General features: G+C 42.5%; 1 protein-coding gene across 2 annotated transcripts in view; it reads right to left on the bottom strand.

Annotated features, from left to right (window-relative positions):
* TLL2 (tolloid like 2) overlaps positions 1–21338 on the bottom strand; it is an 87503-nt gene that overhangs the window by 6499 nt on the left and 59666 nt on the right. For both annotated transcript variants that reach the window (XM_050305322.1, XM_050305323.1), the window contains 9 exons: positions 17408–17523; positions 15385–15487; positions 12503–12619; positions 9157–9302; positions 8017–8212; positions 5315–5440; positions 3393–3553; positions 1884–2064; positions 549–674 (listed from right to left, as the gene is read on the bottom strand). In XM_050305322.1, coding sequence (XP_050161279.1) covers positions 549–674; positions 1884–2064; positions 3393–3553; positions 5315–5440; positions 8017–8212; positions 9157–9302; positions 12503–12619; positions 15385–15487; positions 17408–17523 — 1272 coding nt within the window. The remainder of the gene's footprint in view (positions 1–548; positions 675–1883; positions 2065–3392; positions 3554–5314; positions 5441–8016; positions 8213–9156; positions 9303–12502; positions 12620–15384; positions 15488–17407; positions 17524–21338) is intronic.

The raw sequence follows: 21338 nt of genomic DNA, 5'->3' as shown, positions 1-21338 counted from the left end.
CTCCCTAATTATTCTCCTGCTCCCAGGGCGATGGTGTCAACCCCTGCACCATGTTGACTCTGGTGCTATCTCAGCCTTGCATTGTTTTGCCAACTTGGGAAGCTGAATCATGGAGAGATCAGACAAGGACCAGACACTATACACAGAAAGGCTATGGCAGCACACAGCAGGGTTAGTGGTACAGGAAGAAAGGTAATTTTGGCACCAGCAAATGGTTAGATCAGCCCATTGTTTTTCTTCTGACTCAAACACAATAATTAAATGAAGCAGCAGTGACCAGTCTAATGGTGATGTCCCACAGCTACTGCTTTTGCTAGCCCAACTTCTTATTCCCATCCTGTCTCCCCTACAGCAATGTAGAGGGCAAGACTGGGGAATGGGTCAGTCCCCTATCCCTTTTTCTTGGACAGTTTTTCAGTTGGGGCTTTTTGGTGCCCCAGCCTGGTACATTGTACAAACTTCCTTCCACCACAGGGCAGAAAGGACCCTGAATCAAGCCATGTTGGAAGTACCTTGGCTTTCCTGAGGGCAGGAAGTGGGGACCTTACCTTCTTTACAGTCATGGCCATTTTCATGCAGCACGAAGCCATTTCTACACTGGCATATATAGCTCCCGAAGGTGTTGATACATTCGTGCTGGCAACCACCATTGTCTTTGGAGCATTCATCCTTGTCTGGGCAGGATCAAAACAACAAACACTGAGTTGACAGTGAGACAGACTACCACAGTCACCAACTGGCAGCCCCATTCCCAGGCTGGCAGATAGCAGTGCAAACCTTCAACCTCTACTGCTGGATTAGTGCAGTCAGCTTTTTAGCCCAGATATTATTTTCTTCAATTGTCTATCATTTAATAAAATACATCCCAAATGTATTTTATTTTATAATGTAAGTTTAATAGTTAAAGACCCCTGCCTAAAAGAAACCTATAGCCATGTCTCATACTTTTAAAATAGAGTCTAGGAAAAGTATCACATAAATTCACTAGCCTAGGCAAAAATGTACTGGACAGCCTTAATACTTTCAAGTTCCTTTGTGCTCTGATGAGCCTCTATTTTTAAACATGCTCTGTCTGAAAGCACAAACAGCCAGATAGGAAGAAGATCTAAGGTATGACCTGATCTCTGAAGCTGAAATATGCCCCAGTGGATGTTCAGGACTCTACGTTCTTCAGTCTCACTGTTCTGAGCATAGGATCTGCTCGTAGTTTCCAATTCAACTTAACTTATGAGCAGTTATTTTTTCTTGGGACAATGCCCTCCCTAGATCTCATTAACCCATCTGTCTTCTCACTCACAAACATACTACCAGATGAAACATACCCACTTCATCTTTCCTCCTGTTAGATTTAATAAGTCAAACCCCTAGCCCTGATTCTACTCTGTACCTGTCTTAATTCAAGGCCGTTTTGCCTGATCATCCTCTGCAGAATTCATTAATAGCCTTTGATCTCTGCTGAAAAGACAGCATGAAATTGAATTTCTACTTCCAAATGACATACAATTAACTTCCAGAACTGCCTGCCAGCAAGGTCCATCACTGACACAAGGTATTCAGAACAGAGGATGAAGAACTTCGACTAGCACACACTGCTTTGATGGGAATAATTGCTGTATAGAACACTACTGGAAGTTTTCCAAATCTTCTAGTTTCAGAGGAAAAAGCTTTCCTTTAGTGACTCTAGGGACAGAGATAACTTCTAGGATTGGGTTCCCCATTGTTTTCTGCTGTGGAAAGACTAGAGACATCGATGCAATCCATGCTTTGAAATGTAACCATGTCAGGCTCTGCCTGATCTAACAGGAGGTTGAAGAAAATTCATCAAAACCAAGAGGTTTGGTCAGAAGAGACAGTTAAGCAAGTGAAAGGATACAGCCACGTACCAGAGAAATAGTGAACTTTAAAGCCTTTCTTGGAGACTGTGTTGTCTGATTTGAACTCCAATCTCATGTTGTTGCCATAGGATGTGATCACTTCAGGCTTCTCTGAGCCACAGAATCTGCCATGTAGCTTGGAGTCAGAAGCCAGTTCACTACGAACCTCAACATAGTCGTATTTACAGACCTGACAAGAGAGAAGATTTCTCAGTTCTGTGGACTTGGAACAGAGAATTTCAGAAGAAGGGGACAAAGGCTTCATTGAGAAGGAATAGAAACAGTCTTGTACTCAAACACACTCCTAACTTCCCCAAAATCTCCTCTGTCAGTTTTCTCATCCCTTCCCTTGTTGCCCTGGATTGTGTTTATCAGAACAGCCATGCTTCCATTTAATTTAGCTAAAATAATTTAGCTTGTGTTGAATGACCTTCCTTAATTCAGTAGGCTGCTGAAGTGCCACTGCTCCCATTTACAGTGGGGAAAATGAGACCTGAATGCTTTGTTCAAACTCCACCCTGCCCTTGGCAGGACAGAGAACAGACTCTTTTACTGGTTATTTAATTTATCCTTGAAGAACTCTACTTCATTGTTCATTTTCAATTATTTTCTTGCAAAGGCAGCACTAGGGAAGTGGGGGATGGTACACCTATCAGGGATGGAAAACACCTACAATTATGCAAAACTGGTAGAGAAAAGAAGCCCATTGTGCGGGTTTTGGCTGGGGTAGATTTATTTTTCTTCACAGTGGCTAGTATGGGGTTGTGTTTTGGATTTTTGCTGAAAACAGGGTTGATAATATAAAGATGTTTTTGTTATTTCTGAGCAGCACTTCCAAGTCAAGGCCTTTTCTGCTTCTCATACTGTTCCACCAGCAAGGAGGCTGGGGGTGTGCAAGGAGTTGGGAGGAGATAGGCAGGACAACTGATCCTAACTGACCAAAGGGATATTCCAAACCATATAACATTATGCTCAGTATATAAAGTGGAGGGAAGAAGGAGGAAGGGGAAACATTCAGAGTGACAGTGTTTGTCTCCCCAAATAACCATTATATGTGATGGAGCCTTGTTTTGCTGGGGATGGCTAAACACCTGCCTGCCCATTGGAAGTATAAATTAATTCCTTGTTTTTCTTTGCTTGCTTGTGTGGCTTTTGCTTTATCTATTAAATTGTTTATCTCAACTCAATAGCTTTTCTCACTTTTACCCTTCCAATTCTTCCCCCATTCCACTGGGGGGAAGGGAGTGAGCAGTTGTGTGGTGTTTAGTTGCCAGATGGGGTTAAACTATTCCACGTATTTATAACAGAACAGCTTTAATCCTTCCACTCTATAGAGAAAGCAGATTCAGACTTCAAGGACAACAATCACTGTTACTGGTGTCATTATATCAAAGGCAGGAAAACAACCAGAAGCTCTACCAGTAAGACAGAGCCTCCTCTTCCCTGTACCCCAAGGACTTATCTAGTTCTGAGTTAGCCAATAGTCCCACCTCTGAGATGCAGGGACTGGTTACGTACATCATTGCCTTCCAGATCAAACACTTCGAACTGCAGAGAGATCCGGTACTGGGCTGGAGCTACCACCTGCCAGACGCAGTTTTTGTTAGTAGGATATTCCTTGGGCCATCCAGGGCTAGTAATGGTCCCATTGAGCTTGGTGATGAAGCCCCCACAGGCAGCTGGAGAGGCAATAAATGAACACAAGGTTTACTTGGTTCTGTTCAGACACACAGATTGGGCCACAGTGTTAACTAGGAGATGAATCAGAACCAGGATGGTTCAAATCCCAGCCTCCAGAACAGGTTTAAAATGCTGGCAACTGCGAAGAAGACAGAAACCTCACCTGCTGTAAATCACCAGTGAAACACAGAGTTAGGCTATATCCCCAAGAGGCACCACATAAGACTGATCTCGTTTTTAATCTCTCTTCTTGGGCTTACTGTGAATCAGTTGACTCGACATGCACAACACAGTTCTAAAGGCCAGCTCAGTAAATTCACCTACATTCAGTGCTATAAACCTTACTATTTCAAGTTTATCAGTTACAGAACAATTACAAGATAATGGAATCCTAGGGAAGACACCCCTGTCAAGTCTTCAGGGGCTTATTAAATGTGGACTGCTTCTTCTCTAGGGAAAATAAATAACAGTCAAAGACTTAGCTTTATTATCCCATTTAAAAAAAATTTAGGTCATCTCAGCTTCATCCTCTTGTGGGAGGGTAGGGCTTTACCTCAAAGGAGTCAACTTCAATTTGCTCTTTTGCTGCAAAATTCTGTTTGCAATGAAGCAATTTTTTTTCTATTTTTTCTTGCTTTTTCTTGAGAGTAATGAGATATGGCCACATCTTCAAAACCTACACGGACAAAAGCTTTCTGTGTGTTGTTCTCAGCACCATTTTGCATTAAGAGAACTAACCCAAGGGAGCAGCTTCAATATAAATAGTGTAGCAAGCATGTCTGGAGAAACAAAAGCAACTTACTCTGTGGTATATTGCTATGTTTTCAAAGACTATCCTTTCTGTATTGCCCACAAATGAAGTTTAAAGCAGGAGGTTAAGAGTGAAGTTCAAAAAACACTTGCCAAGTTATAGTGGTTTGCCCTAGTTATACTGGCTTGACCACGTTATATTGGTTTGCTCAAAATTGCAAGAAATTATTAAAAAAAAAATAAGGTAAAGCTTCCAAAAGCCTTTTGCACACACCTAACTCTGCCCTCAGCACGTCAACAGCACTCTTCCCCAAAAAGTTTGACAAAAGCAGAAGTCAGGGCAACCTGGATGACTTTGAGAGCACCACTCACAGGGTGTGGAGCTCCCTTCATGTCTCAGCTGACAGGTACAGCTATGAGACAAGAACAATGGGTGGATTTTCAGCACATCAACAGCTGTATTGTTGGTAGGAGCAAACACTTGTTGAACAGATTAACATTATAAATAGAAAGTTGACATAAACAGTTTCTATTGAAGGTGTGGGACTTTTTCCTCCATAACAGAGCAAGGGAATTTACTCCTCAGTATAGAGAATGTCTGTTTTGCATGCAGATGAAACATTGATATTTTATTATATGAAGTAAATATTTTTCAGGAAAAAAAAATCAGCTTTAGATTTATATACTTTTGGGCCACTCAATGGTTAGGTTGTAATGCCTACCTTCCCTTATGCTGTACTGTGGGAGATCTGGTCTGAACAGCAATCTCTGGCCATGAAGGACAACTGGTTTTAGCGATGTTTAGCAGTAGAGAAGCAGAGTATTTTCAGTTTTTTAACCAAAACTTGTTTTTAAATTGAAGATGTTGACAAAAAGAAATTTTTTAGGTGGGGGAAAATAAACTGAAACAAAGAGGATGCAGGGGCAAGGAAAATAATCTCCAAAGGCGGTTACATTTAATTATTAGTAGCAGTACCCATCCTATATGCCCCAATCTGTAGTTTACTTACCTTCACAGGTCTTTTTATCAGCTGTCAACTCATAGCCAGGCTCACAGGTGCATTTGTAACTGCCCAGTGTGTTCTCACAGTGCTGCTCACAACCACCATTGTCCGGCAGAGAACATTCATCCATCTCTGGCAGGAGAAAACCAGAACAAGTCACACTTTCTTGACCACCCAAACCTGATATTCCTCATGCAACCCTTCTGGACAGAAGGAACAGAGCAATAGCTGCTCATCTGACCCCATGGGAGTGGGCACTGCAGCAAAACTCACAAGTGCTAAAGCACTCCTAAACATGAAAACATAAGGGACTACAATCACTGCTAATACCCACTAGTGCTTTTTCTAGACAAGAGGAGGGAAGCAGAGGCTCCTGTGAAGACTTGACTGCCTTTTGTTCTCATCTGCCTGTTTTTTTGTTCTGTTTGTTTTAAGTTCCTTATGCTCTTGAGTGACAGAACCAGCCCATTATGGTGCCCACAGTAATGGAGCTGAGGGAGGTTATACCCCACTGAACAGGGTGCAGCTGAGGAGCTGGGAGGATACCCAAGTAGTTCTGCCTTTTTACAGATGTATAAAGTCTTGCTATCCTGGGCTTTGAAGTCAGGCTCTTCAATCACTTCTCAACAACTTGAACTGACATTTTAATATACAGATAGCCCGATGTACTGGCTTTTCACCCTGACCCCTGATTCCACATGCATCTCTGAATAGATGGTTTTATTAACATGGGGTGGGTTGGCCTCAGCTAGCAGCCAAACTCCCACTCAGCTGCTGGTTCACTCCCCACCCCCTCCCACTCCAGTGAAACAAGGGAGAAGACAGAATGAAAAGAAGCAAGCTCCTGGGTTGAGACAGGCAAATTACCTACCGATTACTGTTGTGGGCCAAACAGACTCAACTTTGGGGAATGTAATTTCATTTATTGACAATTAATATAAATATTTGCATACTGGTTTTGGTATTGGTATACAGATTGCAGCCTTCAGATCCCACCTTGAAACTCCACAGGTAGCCTGCAGGTGTGTCTACCCAGCTTTTGCACACTGACATCAACTCTGCCCACAATGCTAGCTGGCTAGAAGCTGTGCAGCTGTGTCTACTGTGATGCTTGGTCCAAGCACATACACTCTGCTCCTCAGCTGAAGTTACTGCCATGGACTTAGAAACAACCTACCCATCCAAGAGCTACACGGTTTCTGGTTCAAATACGTGAAATCTGAGCAGACGCTGGAAGATCTAGTCTGCCAGCAAAAACTACACAGAAAATACCTACATACAAAGAAAGAACTCCAGGTTCAGGTGTGTAACTTTCTTCCCCTACAAACTTGCAGGAGAACCTCAGATTCTAGAGAATGACTTGCTGTGTCTCCATGTAGTGCTAATCCCTGAAAGACATTCTGCCACAGTCAGCCTGCACTGTTCACTCCTGAAAGAAGCCAAAATGTCTTTAGGAAGAAGTACCCTCTATGTCTTTATGGAACATGAAAAATTTAAACAAGGAAGTCTAGACACTATGAGAGTTGTTCAGGGACTGAATTAAACATCACAGTATTTGCAATCACCCTTTGTCACAGTCCATTAGGATCTCTCAAATGTACAGGACAATGTACTCTGTGAATTAAACTTTATTTAACTATTTCTTTTTTTCTGCACATAAGTGCATGGCTTAAGAATTATGGGTTATAGATTATGAAATCTTATGACTTGAATGGTGAAGAAGTGAATTCATGTGATAGACTAATCTGAGCAAAGGGGATTGAGCCCTAACAGGTTTGTTTGCTATATTTCTTAATGAGCTCATGAACTAAATTTTAATTCACAGAGTACATTCTCCTGCAAATTTGAGAAATCTAAGTGGACCATGACACCCTTAACACAAGACAAAAGTTAAAGTAGAAATAAATAAAGGACTTTTGCAATCCAAATATTGGCACTGCAGCTATTATTTCTGTACAACTGTCACTGAACCTAAGAGAAACATGACTGTCTACCTTGCAGCAGTTCTGCAGGTATTTTCCCAAGCAGTTAGGTATTTAGTTCTTGCTTCTGTCAAGTCACCAGGATGCTGGTAAAGGACTATCTCTTAAAAAAAACAAGAAAAAAACAAAAAACAAAACAAAAAAAACCCCAACAAACAAAAAACCCCCACAAACAAACAAAAAAACCAACCAAACAAAAAACCACAAAACAAAAACAACCCACAAAAAATCAGTCTTACTCACATCTTCCTGAAGAGAATCTCAGTTTAGGAACATATTTGTCTCTGAAAGCACTCAGATTTTTTTTCTGGGACTCTACTTGCATTCAGATTTATCATCTCTTCAGAGGCTTCTTTTGGAATAGAACTTAAGCATAGAGCTGTTTTTAATACTCTTGGTGCAGTATTAGTACCATATTTGAAAATGTCAGTGTCCCCTGGCATGGCTAAATGGAGGTGACATTCTGTCCAGCTGTGCCACACCAGGTATTAGTACCTCTGCTGATACTGGCCCAGCAGGCTTTCTTTCTGCCCTAATCAGAGAGGTGGTGTTCATGCCTCAGTATCAAGCAATTTGTATGTAAATTTGATATTTGCAGTTGCACAGAAAAATATTACAGCTCTTAACTACTAGTAGATACCATGATAATTGTTCATTTGGGGATGGCAGTAGTTTAAGGGATGAATCGTACCCAGTTTTGACTGTGAAAGGTACTAAATCACATACCTTTAAAGAAATTTGCTGCAAAGCCTGCTTTATTGATGGTTGCATCAGATGCAAACTTCATCCACACTTTGTTTGAACTGGATTTGATGTCTTCTGGCTTCTCGTAGCCACAGAAGTGGCCGATCAGTGGGCTGTGTTCAGTGAGGCCATCCCGGATCTCCAGGTAGTCATAAGAGCATGCGTCGTGCCATTCAATCTGCAACAGGAAAAGTGTGTGCCTGTACCTCGCTAGTATGGGTTCTTCAAGCCAGGTTTGCTCCCCAGATAGACTTTGGCCAGAGATCAGCTCCCCAAACAACTGGCTACAAGGTACTTGCCTCATGGCTGCCACTGAGCTTTCCTGCAGTTGGAACTGCACTCAAGCCTAGGCACATCTCAGTTCTACCACCATATTCTGGCTATCATCTGGTGAAACCCAGGCCCTGACTATCTAAAGACTGCTTTTTCATGAGAAGCTGTAAGAAACAGAGCAGAACAACTGCAAACAAAAAGGTTCAGGAAACAGCTGCAGGGTCACAGCTAGGAGCTAGTGGTATCAGCCCTTTACAGGACACACATGGTAAGTGTACCCAAGCTACAACAGCCTGTGGGATAGATGGGATTTATGCAGCAGCTAAGGTCCTGTCCACTCCTGTCTATGACATATACATCAGTTGTCAAAGACAGACCACTGGGAACCTAACTAAAGAGTGTAAGATATCCTATAACCAGTAGGAGAAAACCTGTGAGCTCTTCAAAGCCTGTTTGCCATCTGGGAACATGATGTTTCTTTGGGGAGTCACATCCTTCAATCTGCGAAGTCCCAGTGACATAAGAAAGAGATTTTCACCTGGATTGTGACCATTTACTTTCATTTTACTAGATGAACATTTAAGGACTCATGAGCCCTTATTTAACATCATCAACACTTCTGAGTACCTTCTAATTACATTTGTCTAAAGCAACTGTTTTTGAAAACTCATTATATTTAAAACCTGGCTTCAAAATCTCTGAGCAAATTTCTGGTGAGAATAAATGATATTCTGAAGTAGTCAAAAGATTTTTTAAAAAATTATTATTTATACCACTTTCTTCTTAATTTTAAAGGACCTACGAAGGCAAAATAGTATCTGTAATATAATATACAATGACATTTCTCACCTCAAAGGCTTGGAATGTGATTCCTATGTGAAAACCCTCAGAAACTGTGATCTTCCAGATGCACTCTTTGGAAGGTCTGTAGTCATCTGGGTAATTGGGAGACTGGATCTGGCCAGCATCTTTCTGAATTTCTCCACCACAAATAGCTTCATAAAAAAAGAAACAGCAAAACCATGAGATTGCAGGTTTTTCCATAGGTAAAGCCTGCTCCTAATTCATATCTGTATCAATATCACCTGTTATACAAAGGCAAGACACAAGTCATGGAGGTTTTTACAAATCTAACATCTTGCCTTAGTGACAGTGTCTCTTGTCTTGCTGTGCCAACTTTCTTAGAAGGTGAACTCACTGGGACAGAGAACTTCTTATGAATTTGTGGGTTTCATACTTCTGATTGCCTTCATATCTGCTTGAAACCTGCTAACAGCACTATGAACCAAGAAAAGTTGGCAAAAAACCCCAGCAACAAAACCCAAAAATAAAAAACAAAGCTGCAAATCTAATCCAGCCACATGATGGCAATATTAACAAGCACAAGTTGAGCTGTTCACCACCAGAATGACGGTTGTGCATGAAAAATTGAGTTTCAGTGTCAAATGTGAGAATGAATAAGTTTAAAGACCAAGAACAGAACATTCAGTGAAAATCTAGTTTAATAAAAAACTGGTAGAGACATCAGACAATAACATTATATATAAAGACAATAACAGTTCAACAAAATTGTCTGCAAGACTACATAATAAATAAAAGTAAGATCACAGGCTAAAACCTGTGTTACCCCATGATGCACAATACACATATCTACAAAAGACATATGAATGTTTTGGTTGTGTTCAGAGCCAAGCAAGCAAAAAGCACCAGAAGTAAGTATGAGAGACGTGGTACTGCAATGACACCTGCCAGACATCAACCATCCTCACCACTGGGTTCTCTCCACAGTGCATGTGAGTCTCCCTATAGCGTCCTGGAAATTGCTTGCGTTGGGTCTTGGTTTTGCATTGTAAGCTGATAATGTAACCTAGTTGAAAGCACTGTTTTATTAGTGCAGTGCTAGTCTTTCTTAGAGAATTAGTGCTAAAGCACCACTAAACAGTTGTACCAAAAAATTCAGCTGCAGAGCACAATTTAGATTGCAGTTTGAGTTCATACATTCAGAGCTACAAGTGGTGCTTGAGAGAAGCTCTACGGGGCTCTTTAAAGAACTGTCTCCCCCACCTAACAGAAAGAGGACCACAAGAACAGAGAACTGACCTTTTTTTTAAAAGCCATAAAACTGACAGCCAACAAATAATATTTTCTCCATCCACTGCAGTAGTTCAGACAACTATACTTGGAAAAGAGTTACTGCAAAATGGATAAAACATCTGCTGACAGAGCCTGAGAAGGCAATAATGATGACAAATTTGGGGTTGCCAGCAATGCTGTAGGGCAAAACCACCAACATCTTCCCATCTTGAATCTTATGAAAGAAAGGGTACAGAATGACTGAACTAAGAGGACACTTTCCCTACATTATCTGTCATTTAGTATCAAGTAATTCTACCATAATGTGGCTACAATGCTTCTGCCTCTTTCCTCCCATCGTCTGAAAACTCTCGGTCCAAGACTCGGAGGAATCCAAATCCAAAAATCAGTCCTCACCCACAGAGCTTCCAGTAAAGTTCAGATGCATGAACATTTACATGCACTCTCACTAAAGCAGAAAACAGAGAAGCAGTGCTAAAACCAGAGCTTGCTTTAGAGGGAAATAGAGATTAAGGAAGTATTTTAGAAAATCTCCTATTTCAGCAAATAAATTATGGAGAGAGATGCAGATAATCTTACTACCTGCTGCTCTGACAGGAGGAGCTTGAGTTAAGAAAAGAACTATGCAATGTGCCAGCACTATTCCTGTAGTACAAGCTGGTTTCCACTGGTCACACTCTGTGCTTGCTCTCAGGCATAGCCATAGATTTCATACCTTTCCAATGGGAAATTTCTTGCAGGAAAGGGTTACATAAAAAAACAATCTTGAAGAGGCAGGGAAATATGAACAGTTGGAGTTTGTTTGACCACTAGATGCACATTCCACTTCCAATTGCTCTATTCAAAAGTTAAGTGAAGCAAGCATTGCTCATATTTACTGAACCTTTAGGGATCAGTTATCAATCAACAGGAAACATGGGAAATTATCAAGAGAAAAGTGACTTTGGAATGTAGCCAATGTAAATTTTTTTTCTTCCAATACCATTTGGCAATATTAAGCATGATGCCACATACCCTAGTTTGATCACTTCTAATTCCAGCAAACTACCATTAAGGGGTGTTACAAACCACATGGTCCAAGCAACAGCTGCTTTTCAGAAGAAATATTAAAAAAGAAAAAAAAATGAAATCAGGCAAGCTACCTCTGTCTCAGGGGCAACAATTCCTGCAGAAACCAGATATTTCTCCTGTGAAACAGATTTATTAGCCCCTTACTGCTGTGAAATCCTCATGTGCTTTATTTGCACTTCCCTGACAGTCCCATGTTTGCTTCACTTCCCTCTGTTAGTATCATTATTCATGAGTTTATTGGACACTTGGGCACTGGGCTTCCAGCTTCATACTTGTTCCTGTGGCTGAAGAAAGATGATGATGCAATGTTGGTACCAATACAGTCAACCTCAACACTGCTGACAACGCTGGTACTTCTAAGAAAATGCCTGTTGCCCAGAGAATAATGGAATCATTATTGTAAAAAAAAAAACGGCATATATGGAAAAGGGATGTTACTGATTTGTAGTAACTGTGGCAGTATTGCTCCTCCTCTAAAGTCATTTCATCATCCCAGTGTAAAGGAAGTTTCTAAAGTACCTGACCTGTAGAAGATCTGACATGCTAGCTAATTTCCAATCTTCTGTAAGTAAAACATACAAGGGAGAAACAAAAGAACAATCTTTGCACTTGAGAAAAAAAAGAAAAAAAAGAACAAAAAAAACCCACACCAAGACAAGCTGTATTAAGTGATACAAAATGTATGGCCCCAAACACAACTTTGCCTACTGAAATAGTGAAAGAAACTCCTGCTACACCCCACACTGCTGCTTGCAAGGAGTGATTAGAGCAAACAGAACCTGGCCTATGTACAGAAGCTATTGCTTTGTGTTGCTCTCCTATTGTGCCCCCCAAAACGTGAGGATCTTGTTGGAAGATCCATGACTTGTCTACTGAAACAATGCACAAAATCTGCCAATTCCCATGACAACAAGAGCATGGCTGTATCTAAACCCCCAGTGCAGCAGAACTCCTGCTGAACCCATAAACCCTCTGCATCCTGTTCTGCCTGTTCCATACAATGTGACAGACTTCTAGCTAAGGGCTGTACCTTCATAGACCACAAAGAAGCCTTTCCCCAGGATGTTACTGCTGCTCCGGAACTCGATCCACAGCCTGCTGTCCGTGGATATTACTGGTTCAGGAATCTTGTCACCACAAAATCTACCTACAAGGCAGGAAAGAGACAATCAGGATCTCTGTGATCTCCTGGCTGATGGGCAGGCAGGTGTAACAGGCACCTGTGGCTCCAGGAAGCAAAGAATCTGTGGTTAAAGGAGCTGTGCTTGTGGAAAACACCCTTTCATTCCCATCACTTGTGCTTTTAAATAAGTTTCTGTGTCCCCCCTCCATTAATTCATATTCTTTTCAATTATTAAATGAATGAAAGTTCTCTTCAGCTGGGAGCAGAATCCAGTAGTCACAGATGAAGCCTGCTGTTACCCTGGTAAATTCAAAAGGGCTCATGCTTTGATCACATAACTGGGCAAATGAGCTTCAATGAACTATCTGCAGTCCTTCCAGAGATGCGACATTAGGGAACGTTCTTTCCACCTGCTAGGCCTTGGAAACTCCTTCAGCATTTTGCACCCAAGAAAAAATTGTCTAAGTCAAACCAAGGGCAAAGCATGGCCACACTGGTGAGGAAAAAACTCTTATTCTCTGCTCAACTTCTCCCAGTTAAGCTTCTGCAGTCACTTAATTGCTGTCAAGAGAAAGAGACCTTTTTGCTCCATGGTTCCCCCAGCAATAAGCTCTCTCTGGCATGCACCAGCACTGGCAAATACCCAAATTCTGCAGTCAAGGATGAATCCTGAAACAGAACAGCTGCAGATGCATCTTCAGCCCAAACAACCTCAACAACCCCAATTTGGTGCTTCTCTACCTATTCAAGCCAGATGCTCCTCACAGAAACAGAGTAAGCACCAAGTATGTCCTGATAATCAGGAACCTGCACTTGGGTCAGGAGCTTGCACAACGCAAACATGGTTTTTCACTTCAGCTGACATCAGCAGGGCTATACAATGAATTCAACATGGTCTTGGCACCCTGTCCAACTGAATCCCACTGGGATTTTGACAGAGGCAGAGAACACTTCTTCAGGTTGAATTCAGTCAGGACAGTGGTGAGAGGGATCTTGGCAGCTTTGAACAACCTCCACTGGGTAAAAACCTGGTTAATGCCTTACCTGCAAGACAGCCTTTTAGTTCCCATTACCTGGCTGGGAATGGCAGTTTCACTGCCAACTTTTTTCCCTTGCAGAATCCCCCATCCAAATATTATCTTAAACCCAGCTTTACTCAGCTACTACTGTGCCCTCAAGCTGCCCAGTACTGTTGGGGTAGCGTGACAGCCCTGCAATGTACCAATAGCATCTCCCATCTCCACTCCCAAAGGGGATGCTAAAAACAGCATCAGTGCTGCAAAGCTTCTTCCTCTAGGGTCACTCAGCAACTGCCTCCTGGATTTAGACTTGGAGTTTAACAAGGGTGTCAAGAAGAGGAAAAGCAGATGAGGAACAAGAATGAGCAAGCTCCTCGGAGTGTGATAAAGGGCCCATTCATAAAAAGTTATACACCATTTAAAGGCTGGGTTTTCACACACTTCCCTGGGAAAATATGCAGCACACATGTATTTTTTCTCTCCGCAAGAAGCCTGTGCTTTCACAAGTCACACTAATCCCCCTCCCCACCCCCTGCTGAATTGCCGTCTGTCTGCCTCTTCCGAGCTAATTTCATGGGCTCAGCCCCATGCGGGAGCCGTGGCCACTCATGCAGCGTTTCCTTCCAGATGGAAACACTCCCAAGTCCACCTGCACTAGGGGGACGGGGAGGTACTTGGCTTCTGAAATACCTTTAAATTACTCTGCAGAAAAAAAAAATAACGAGGAGCTAAGTTGCAGCTGCTGGAGCAATGTTACCTGACGCACGTGCAGCAGAGAACAGCAATAAATGCTGCCAAATCCAAAACAGGCAGGAAGCAGTAAAGCTGCCAACTGCAGTGAAAGGTAGGCCCACAGAAACCTGGAGACCAGCACGGCTTCAGCCTCAGCACCTTACCTGGTACCAGGGCTAGGAAGTCCAGTGGGGCCAAGGAGAGTACCCAAAGCTCTCTAATCCCTCTGACCCAATGCTGACTGTCCTAGCCCTGTGCTGCAGCATGGGGCACAGCTACTCTAATACAGCTGGGGATGATACACAACCTGATTGCTTCTTTCCTTTCAGGCAGAAGGGGCTGTTTGCAGTGCAGCATTTTACATGTTTGGGACACCGAGGTTAGGGGATGAAGTCAGGATCAGAGCCAGTGGAAAAGTAGGTGGGATTCCCAAACCACTCAGAAGACCTGCAGTTACAATAGCAGGAGGCAGAGTAATAGGCAGGATACAGAGGGGCTGCACTTCTCAGAGAACAACACAACCTCTTTGGGAGTGGGAACAGGAGCAGAGCAGAGTCCTTGCACAGTGTGACACCCTAGGCACGGTCTAGCAAGTTCCCTGCTCAAAGTACAGAGTACTGTGCATTTGTAAACACAAATACTTGAAAAATAATGGCAGGAGTTTGGGTCAGGAGCTGAAGTACAGCTGCTTTGTTCTGACTGCCTGACAGTTCCACCTCAGACTTGGGAAAGAGCAATAATAAAACTCCAGAGACCACATTTTTAGTCCCAGCCAGGGCCCTGACTCACTTCCCTCCTTGCATCCTTTCTCAAGCTGGAAAAGGAAGGAATAAAATCTTTGTTACCAAAGGCCTTGGAGTATGGATCATTTGGAATGAATACAGTACACAAGAGACATTAAGGGATGGCCAGTCCACTGGCCAGACATAGGGTCTTTCCAGGTAATGGAAGGTTTGTTTCTGTTTGCTCCCCCTCCCCCCTTCCCCAAAGCATCAAGAACAATACACAAAATGCAATTAAAATGAAACAGGTACTCGCCCAACAACGGAGCCTTCCTCCAGTAGCCATCACGCACCTCCACATAATCATACCAGCAAAGGCGGCTTTTAAACAGGTCCATTGATGTGAAATTTAACATAATCTGAAAGGAGAGAGTACACATTTCTCTTTGGAGAGGGAGTTACTTTAAAAAGAAGATCCTACAGGTTGTATTTCATCTTTGCTACAGTGCTGCCTAAGTGAGTATGCAGGAAAAGACAGTCGGGCAGTTGGTGGGATTTGTACATCAGCTTTCCTCAAAAATGAAAGGTTTCTCAAGGTATTTTAATGAAACCATGACAGTACATGACAGCAGATAACTCTTTACAATCAACTCTGTAATTAAAAGTCAATGCTCCTCAGTTACTAAAATGCTACTTAAAAAAAGCCCAGTTTGGATTTTTAAAATTAAAAACTGAATCTTTGGTTTTCAGCAGTGTGAACATTACAGAGAAAGACAGTGTCACAAAACACACTTTTGGGGTCTACACCTTCACATAAATGACACTTGTAGGAAAAATATAATTTTGCTGATTAGGTTCCACATTCTGACAATCAGACTCACACCATCACGATGCAATTAGGTTCAGTGGCTTTACCAAGCACAGTTTAGCACTAAAATGTTATTACTTTGGTCTCCTTCCTCTGTCACATGGATCACAGGCCATGGTCCAGGCCTATGGAGGTCATCAATGGGGTGTACTTGTATCTTTTTCCTCACAAGATTTGACCCATGTATTCATTTACATCCATAGTCTGCCACAGAAATGTCATTAGACTAAAATAGGTGTTCTCTCCCAAAGTCCTGACTGGCAGTCCAGAAGGCAGTCTGCAATGATGTCACTCACTTTTTTCACGCTTTTGCAGTTTTCTGACTTTGGACAGCAAAAGGAGATTTATCTGCTTCTGTGCAGATGAATGCTACAAGCCCAATACCTATTCTGAGCTAACACCTCAGTGCTACAATTCTACTTTGTACCAATCACTGCATTTGATTAAACAGGTAAATTGAAGCATTCAATCTGAAATCGATGATTTATTTTCTTTTTTTAACATTAGTGCCTCAGCATCCAAACCACCACAACTCTTCTGATGAGGCTGAGAAGCAAAGGGAGAGTTTACAATAAGATTCCACACCAAAAAACTCCCAGTGCCACAGTTTCCAAACCTGGATGGCTCTTGGCCCTCCTGCCCCAGCGATGCTCTCCCTGCAGCTGATGGCAGGAGCTCAGCATGGCATGGAACTGGGCTTGCAGGTGACAGAACCAGGTCCTGGAGCCAGGTAGCTGTTGCAAAACGAATGAACTCTGCACTTCTCTTTGTCCAAGTCTTAAGCATGTGTTGAGGGTGGTCCTCAGCAAAGTCACTCTGCCAAGGAGCTCCCAAGCTGGACTGCGCATTCCTGCAGCCTGGTATGGCATGAAAGGCCTGAAGGGCTGGTGTTACTGGATTAAGGAAAGATTTCATTTCTATAGGAAGATCAATAGAACAAAAAAAGCTGAGAAGAAGGTAGACAGGGTGGGTGATTGATGCGCAGCGGGGCTTGGCGTTTCAGGGCGGGAACTGGGAGTTCCCTGACAGGCATATTATGCCTGCGTGATAGGGGCAGGCCACAGATGTCACTCATGGCTCCTCGGCTCCCTTAAGGACCCCAGATGGCAGGCACATTTTATCTAACTCATCTGACTGGCACCTGGCTTTGGAAGGTGAGCTCAGATGGAGGTAGCAGGTGACAGGAGATGTCCATGCAGGTTTCAGCCTCGAATTGACAGCGAGGATCAAAGATCAACACACAGTCCAGACCTGGGAGGCGGCTCTGCTCCAGAAGTACTTCTCTCCGCAGGACCGTGTATCCCTGACTCCATCTCTGGGAGGACAGCACTGGTGCTCAGGAGCGTTTCCAGGCTCCATCCCTGCACCCCAGGCATACAGAGATCTCCTGGCAGCCACTAACACTGTCATCACAGGCAAAACCACACATGAGGGAAATGCAGAGTACACTTTGTCCTGGTGTGGCACCTACCTTCTCCCCTGGGGTCACCGAGATCCTCCAGACACAGTGGGAATAGGAGGGGTAGCCATTTGGAAAGCCAGGGGCTGAGAAATTACCTGTTGAGTCTTGCAAGGTCTCTCCACAAGCTGCAGGAGAGGGGAAAAAACCTGTCAAAAAGGAGTGACTCTGAAAGATATCAGTGTCTACCAAAATCTTTGCTCATGGCTGCAGTGTGTGGGTTGGTGGTAGATACTCTAATGATGCTCGTTCATGGTACTGGGCAAAGGTCATTGAGCACCTGAGACCTTGCCAAAGGGGTGACGTGAAACTTGTCAGAATTTCTAGGATAGAAGATGATCAGTGCAAGGACATAGGGGAAACAACTTTTAAAGAGGCCACCCTTCTTAATTCATCTTCCTTCCACGTGCCAGCACTTTCAGGTTTCCACTAACCAAATGCAAAGTATTAACTCCACCCTACCTCACAACCCCACAATTGCTGCTAGCAAATCTGTTTTCCCTTCATTACAAGCTGCTCAATGAAGTTCTCCTTAGTTACCATTGTTAAGTGTCTTTTTTTGGGCTGAAACATCCTAACAAAAGCAGGGCAAGCCCCAGTGCCTCATGCTTTGGCTGCCCTGCACCTATCCTGCCATCACACTGCACAGGACAAAACGTGAGCACGGCAGCCCATTGCTCTCCAACTTCCCATTTTGTGGCCGCTGCAGTTGATGAAATGTAGATCCCACAGTGATTTTCAGGAAGCAAGGAACATGCACATGCATATGCTCCTTTAGGGAACCACAGCTTCCAACATCTGGGAAAGCTGTGACTACTGTAGTTCCTGCTCTCCAAGCCAGAACAAAGAGTGACCATCTACATCCACAGAGCAGCTGACTGGCTAAGTGGGAGGATCACAAATATCAAAGCTCCCATTTCCTTCAGAGTGCCCACTACACACATCCAAGTACGTACTGCAAGGAGCAGGGACATTGGCTTGCCTGCTTCCCAGTCCTTTTTCCAATTTCATAACACACAAGCTGCCCTTGATCTGCAACTTGGTTTCCTCAGAGACGGTAAGGCAGTCCCCAAAAATCCCTGATTAAGCAGCAGTGCTTTGAAAGATCCGACAAGGCCTTCCTTTTCTCATGGAAATGCCAGAGGTTGTTCCTCTGCTTGATGCTATCACACGCTAATTTTGCAGCCCTGATTACATTTAGATGGGCGGGTTGGAAGTTGGAGGTGAAAAGAGACTGATCTCATTCAAAAAGTTTGATATCTTCAAACAGGGGAGAAGGAGTTACCTACCCAGAATTTCTTAATTTCCCTAAAGAAGTCTGATACATAGTTTGATTAGGTGAACAATAGGTGGGGACACAAAAAGGGTGGTTTTAATATTTTTTTTTTTTAAATAAAGAGGGAATTCCAATCCATAACTCACTGAGATAAATGAATGTTCTTTTTATCTGCTCAAAAATCTATTTAAACCAATATGAATTTATAAAGAGTGTTCTAAATCATGGGAAACACATACACCATAACCATAGTGACATAGGGGATTATCTCCCTCAGCTGAACCACAGTGAAGGTTTCCAACAGTCCAGACTTAATTCTCATAAGTGTAATTACACAGCTCCTGGCAAGACCGCATAATTATGGAACAGGTACTATTGCATCTATTTCCAAAGAGTGGTCTGTTCAAATATCATGAAAGGAGACCTATCTAACTATCTAACCCTTGCAGAGGAAACTCCCCAGACACACTGGGAGAGGCTGCCCTTTCAGCATGGAGGAAAAGTGCTTCCTTGCACGTGCAGGGGGAAGGATGATAATAAGCAATGCAGGTTTGTGTGTAGAGCACAGTCTCTCACAGAGTATCTCAGGAAGTGATACAACTGTACTCCACTTAGTAGCAAAGAAGCCAGCAGGTCCAATAAGGCCACTGTTTGGTACTTCTGGGATCCAAGAAACTGAGCAGCTAGAAAGCAACAGAAGTGAAAAGCAGAGCAGAAAGGTGAATGCTTCAGAACTCATTTGCAAATGAAGTAGCCGAGTGACAGGCACTTACAGCTCATCAGCTGGTTACTGGTACACTACATCTATTTGAAAATGCCCAGAGGATTGGAGGAGATGTTATAATGCAGGACATTCTCAATTTATATTTTAACCATTCCTGCACAGACACACAAACCTCTTTCCTTTAGCTGAGCATGAGATAGCAGGATGAGTTTTTAAAAAGCCTTTTGTAGAGACTATATTCATCAAATCCTCAGCCATGCAGCCATAACAAATCTAGCATTAACTACTATGTAGCAGACTGCATCTTGCCTTCCAGAAATTCCTTCAGCAAATTTCATATTGTTTCACCTGGCTTGGCACTAACTTTAACCCAGCAGGTACAAGCTTTGGGGAATTAAGAGCAATTTAAAACAGCAGGGTTTTAGAATGGACAAGCTAAGCAAGCCCTAACTGTAGCAGCCACATGAGCTCCAATCTAATGAAGTTGGAGAGCCCTGTTTCTTACAACAGACACAGCAGTTGTTCTGGCTTATACCAGTGCATACTTGTAACTCATCCTCCATCATACTAGGTCTTTTTTGGGGGAGATATTATTAGGCATTCTCAGATGGAGACTCCCTTTCTAAAAGGGAAGCCATCTGCCATTCAACTTCTGAATGATGTTTCTGCACTTTACCTAAAAATCCTCAGCTTGACTACTGAACAAAGTGTCCTCAACTTAAAGTCTCATTCAGACCCTGCTTGAAACACGCAGTTGAAGTCCTTGGGTTTTGAACTTCGCCTCCTTTGTATTTTGCGTAGGTACAGAACTTTTCAAGCTACAGATTCAAATAGCAGATGAAGATGTTAATGTCATTAAATATACTGCACCTCCTTTCAGATGCAACCTGATTATAATTTTTGATGCAAAGAGAAAAAGAAAACCAAACCAGAAGAACAGATATTTGAAAAAATTTTGTTTAGTAGGCTTAAAGCTCTAATCATTTTGCTGCCAAATACGTTCTGAACTGCAATAACCTCTGCTAAAGCTTTGTGGAAAAAAATAAGTAGGAAAGTTCGACTTCGCAAGTGGAAAACCTGAGACTCAGAAGGGTCCTCATTTTAAAGAATGTTGCTTTGTAGCTTTTAGTTTAACTTTAACCTCAGGCCAAAGTGGCTTTTCAGCTTGCCTCAAGAAATCTAAATCTGTAGTTGATTCTTGTAGCTATGGGAATGAAAAGCCTGCTTGGATTAATTCTGACTCAATCAAAAAAGATAGTGCGAAACAAATCAACCCTTAAACTAACCCATGAGATAATTTTTCAAGAACAATATTTTGTTCTACTAAAAGCAATTTAGAGATAATTATGAGTGGTAAAAAGAAAAAAAAAAGTTAATTAGAACTAACACACCTAAGAAAGTTATACCACCCACTGTAAGCTAAAAGCAGTGTTCCCCAAACATTTGGACTCTGAAGTCCTCAGAATTCATTCTAGATCCTTATGAACCCATACTTTCTGACCTGTATATGGATAAAGAGAAGCAGCAGATTTGCACATCAGCTATCCACCACTCTCCATGGCCTCAAAAATGGTTTACAGAGTAGTGCTAGTCACCTACTCACTTAAGATGTGACTCTGTATACTGGTAAAACTTAGCCCTCATCCTTCTCACCTTCTCCCCTCTCTTTGTGATATGTTTATTTCTAGAGGAGTAATCACTTATAATCATATTAGGTTTATGATCAAAGCCACTCTCAACTGAACTACTTGCTGGCCAGACCAAGCCATTTAGATAACCTTCTAGGCTGTGCTTGCAAAAGTCTTTTTTTTCTTCCCTGCATTATTACAAAAGTTACAGAGTAATTCTGCAAAACTAGGGCAATTCTCTCATTCTCCACTATCTTCTCATGGATCTCGATAACCTGCAGAAATTCAACAGAGCTTGTTAAATTTTCCACCTCC

The sequence above is a fragment of the Myiozetetes cayanensis genome, unplaced genomic scaffold (genome assembly GCF_022539395.1).
Source record: "Myiozetetes cayanensis isolate MyiCay16 unplaced genomic scaffold, myiCay2020 scf10, whole genome shotgun sequence".
Classification (NCBI taxonomy): domain Eukaryota; kingdom Metazoa; phylum Chordata; class Aves; order Passeriformes; family Tyrannidae; genus Myiozetetes; species Myiozetetes cayanensis.
The sequence above is the reverse complement of the archived record's forward strand: the minus strand, read 5'-3'. Positions and strand labels throughout refer to the sequence as shown.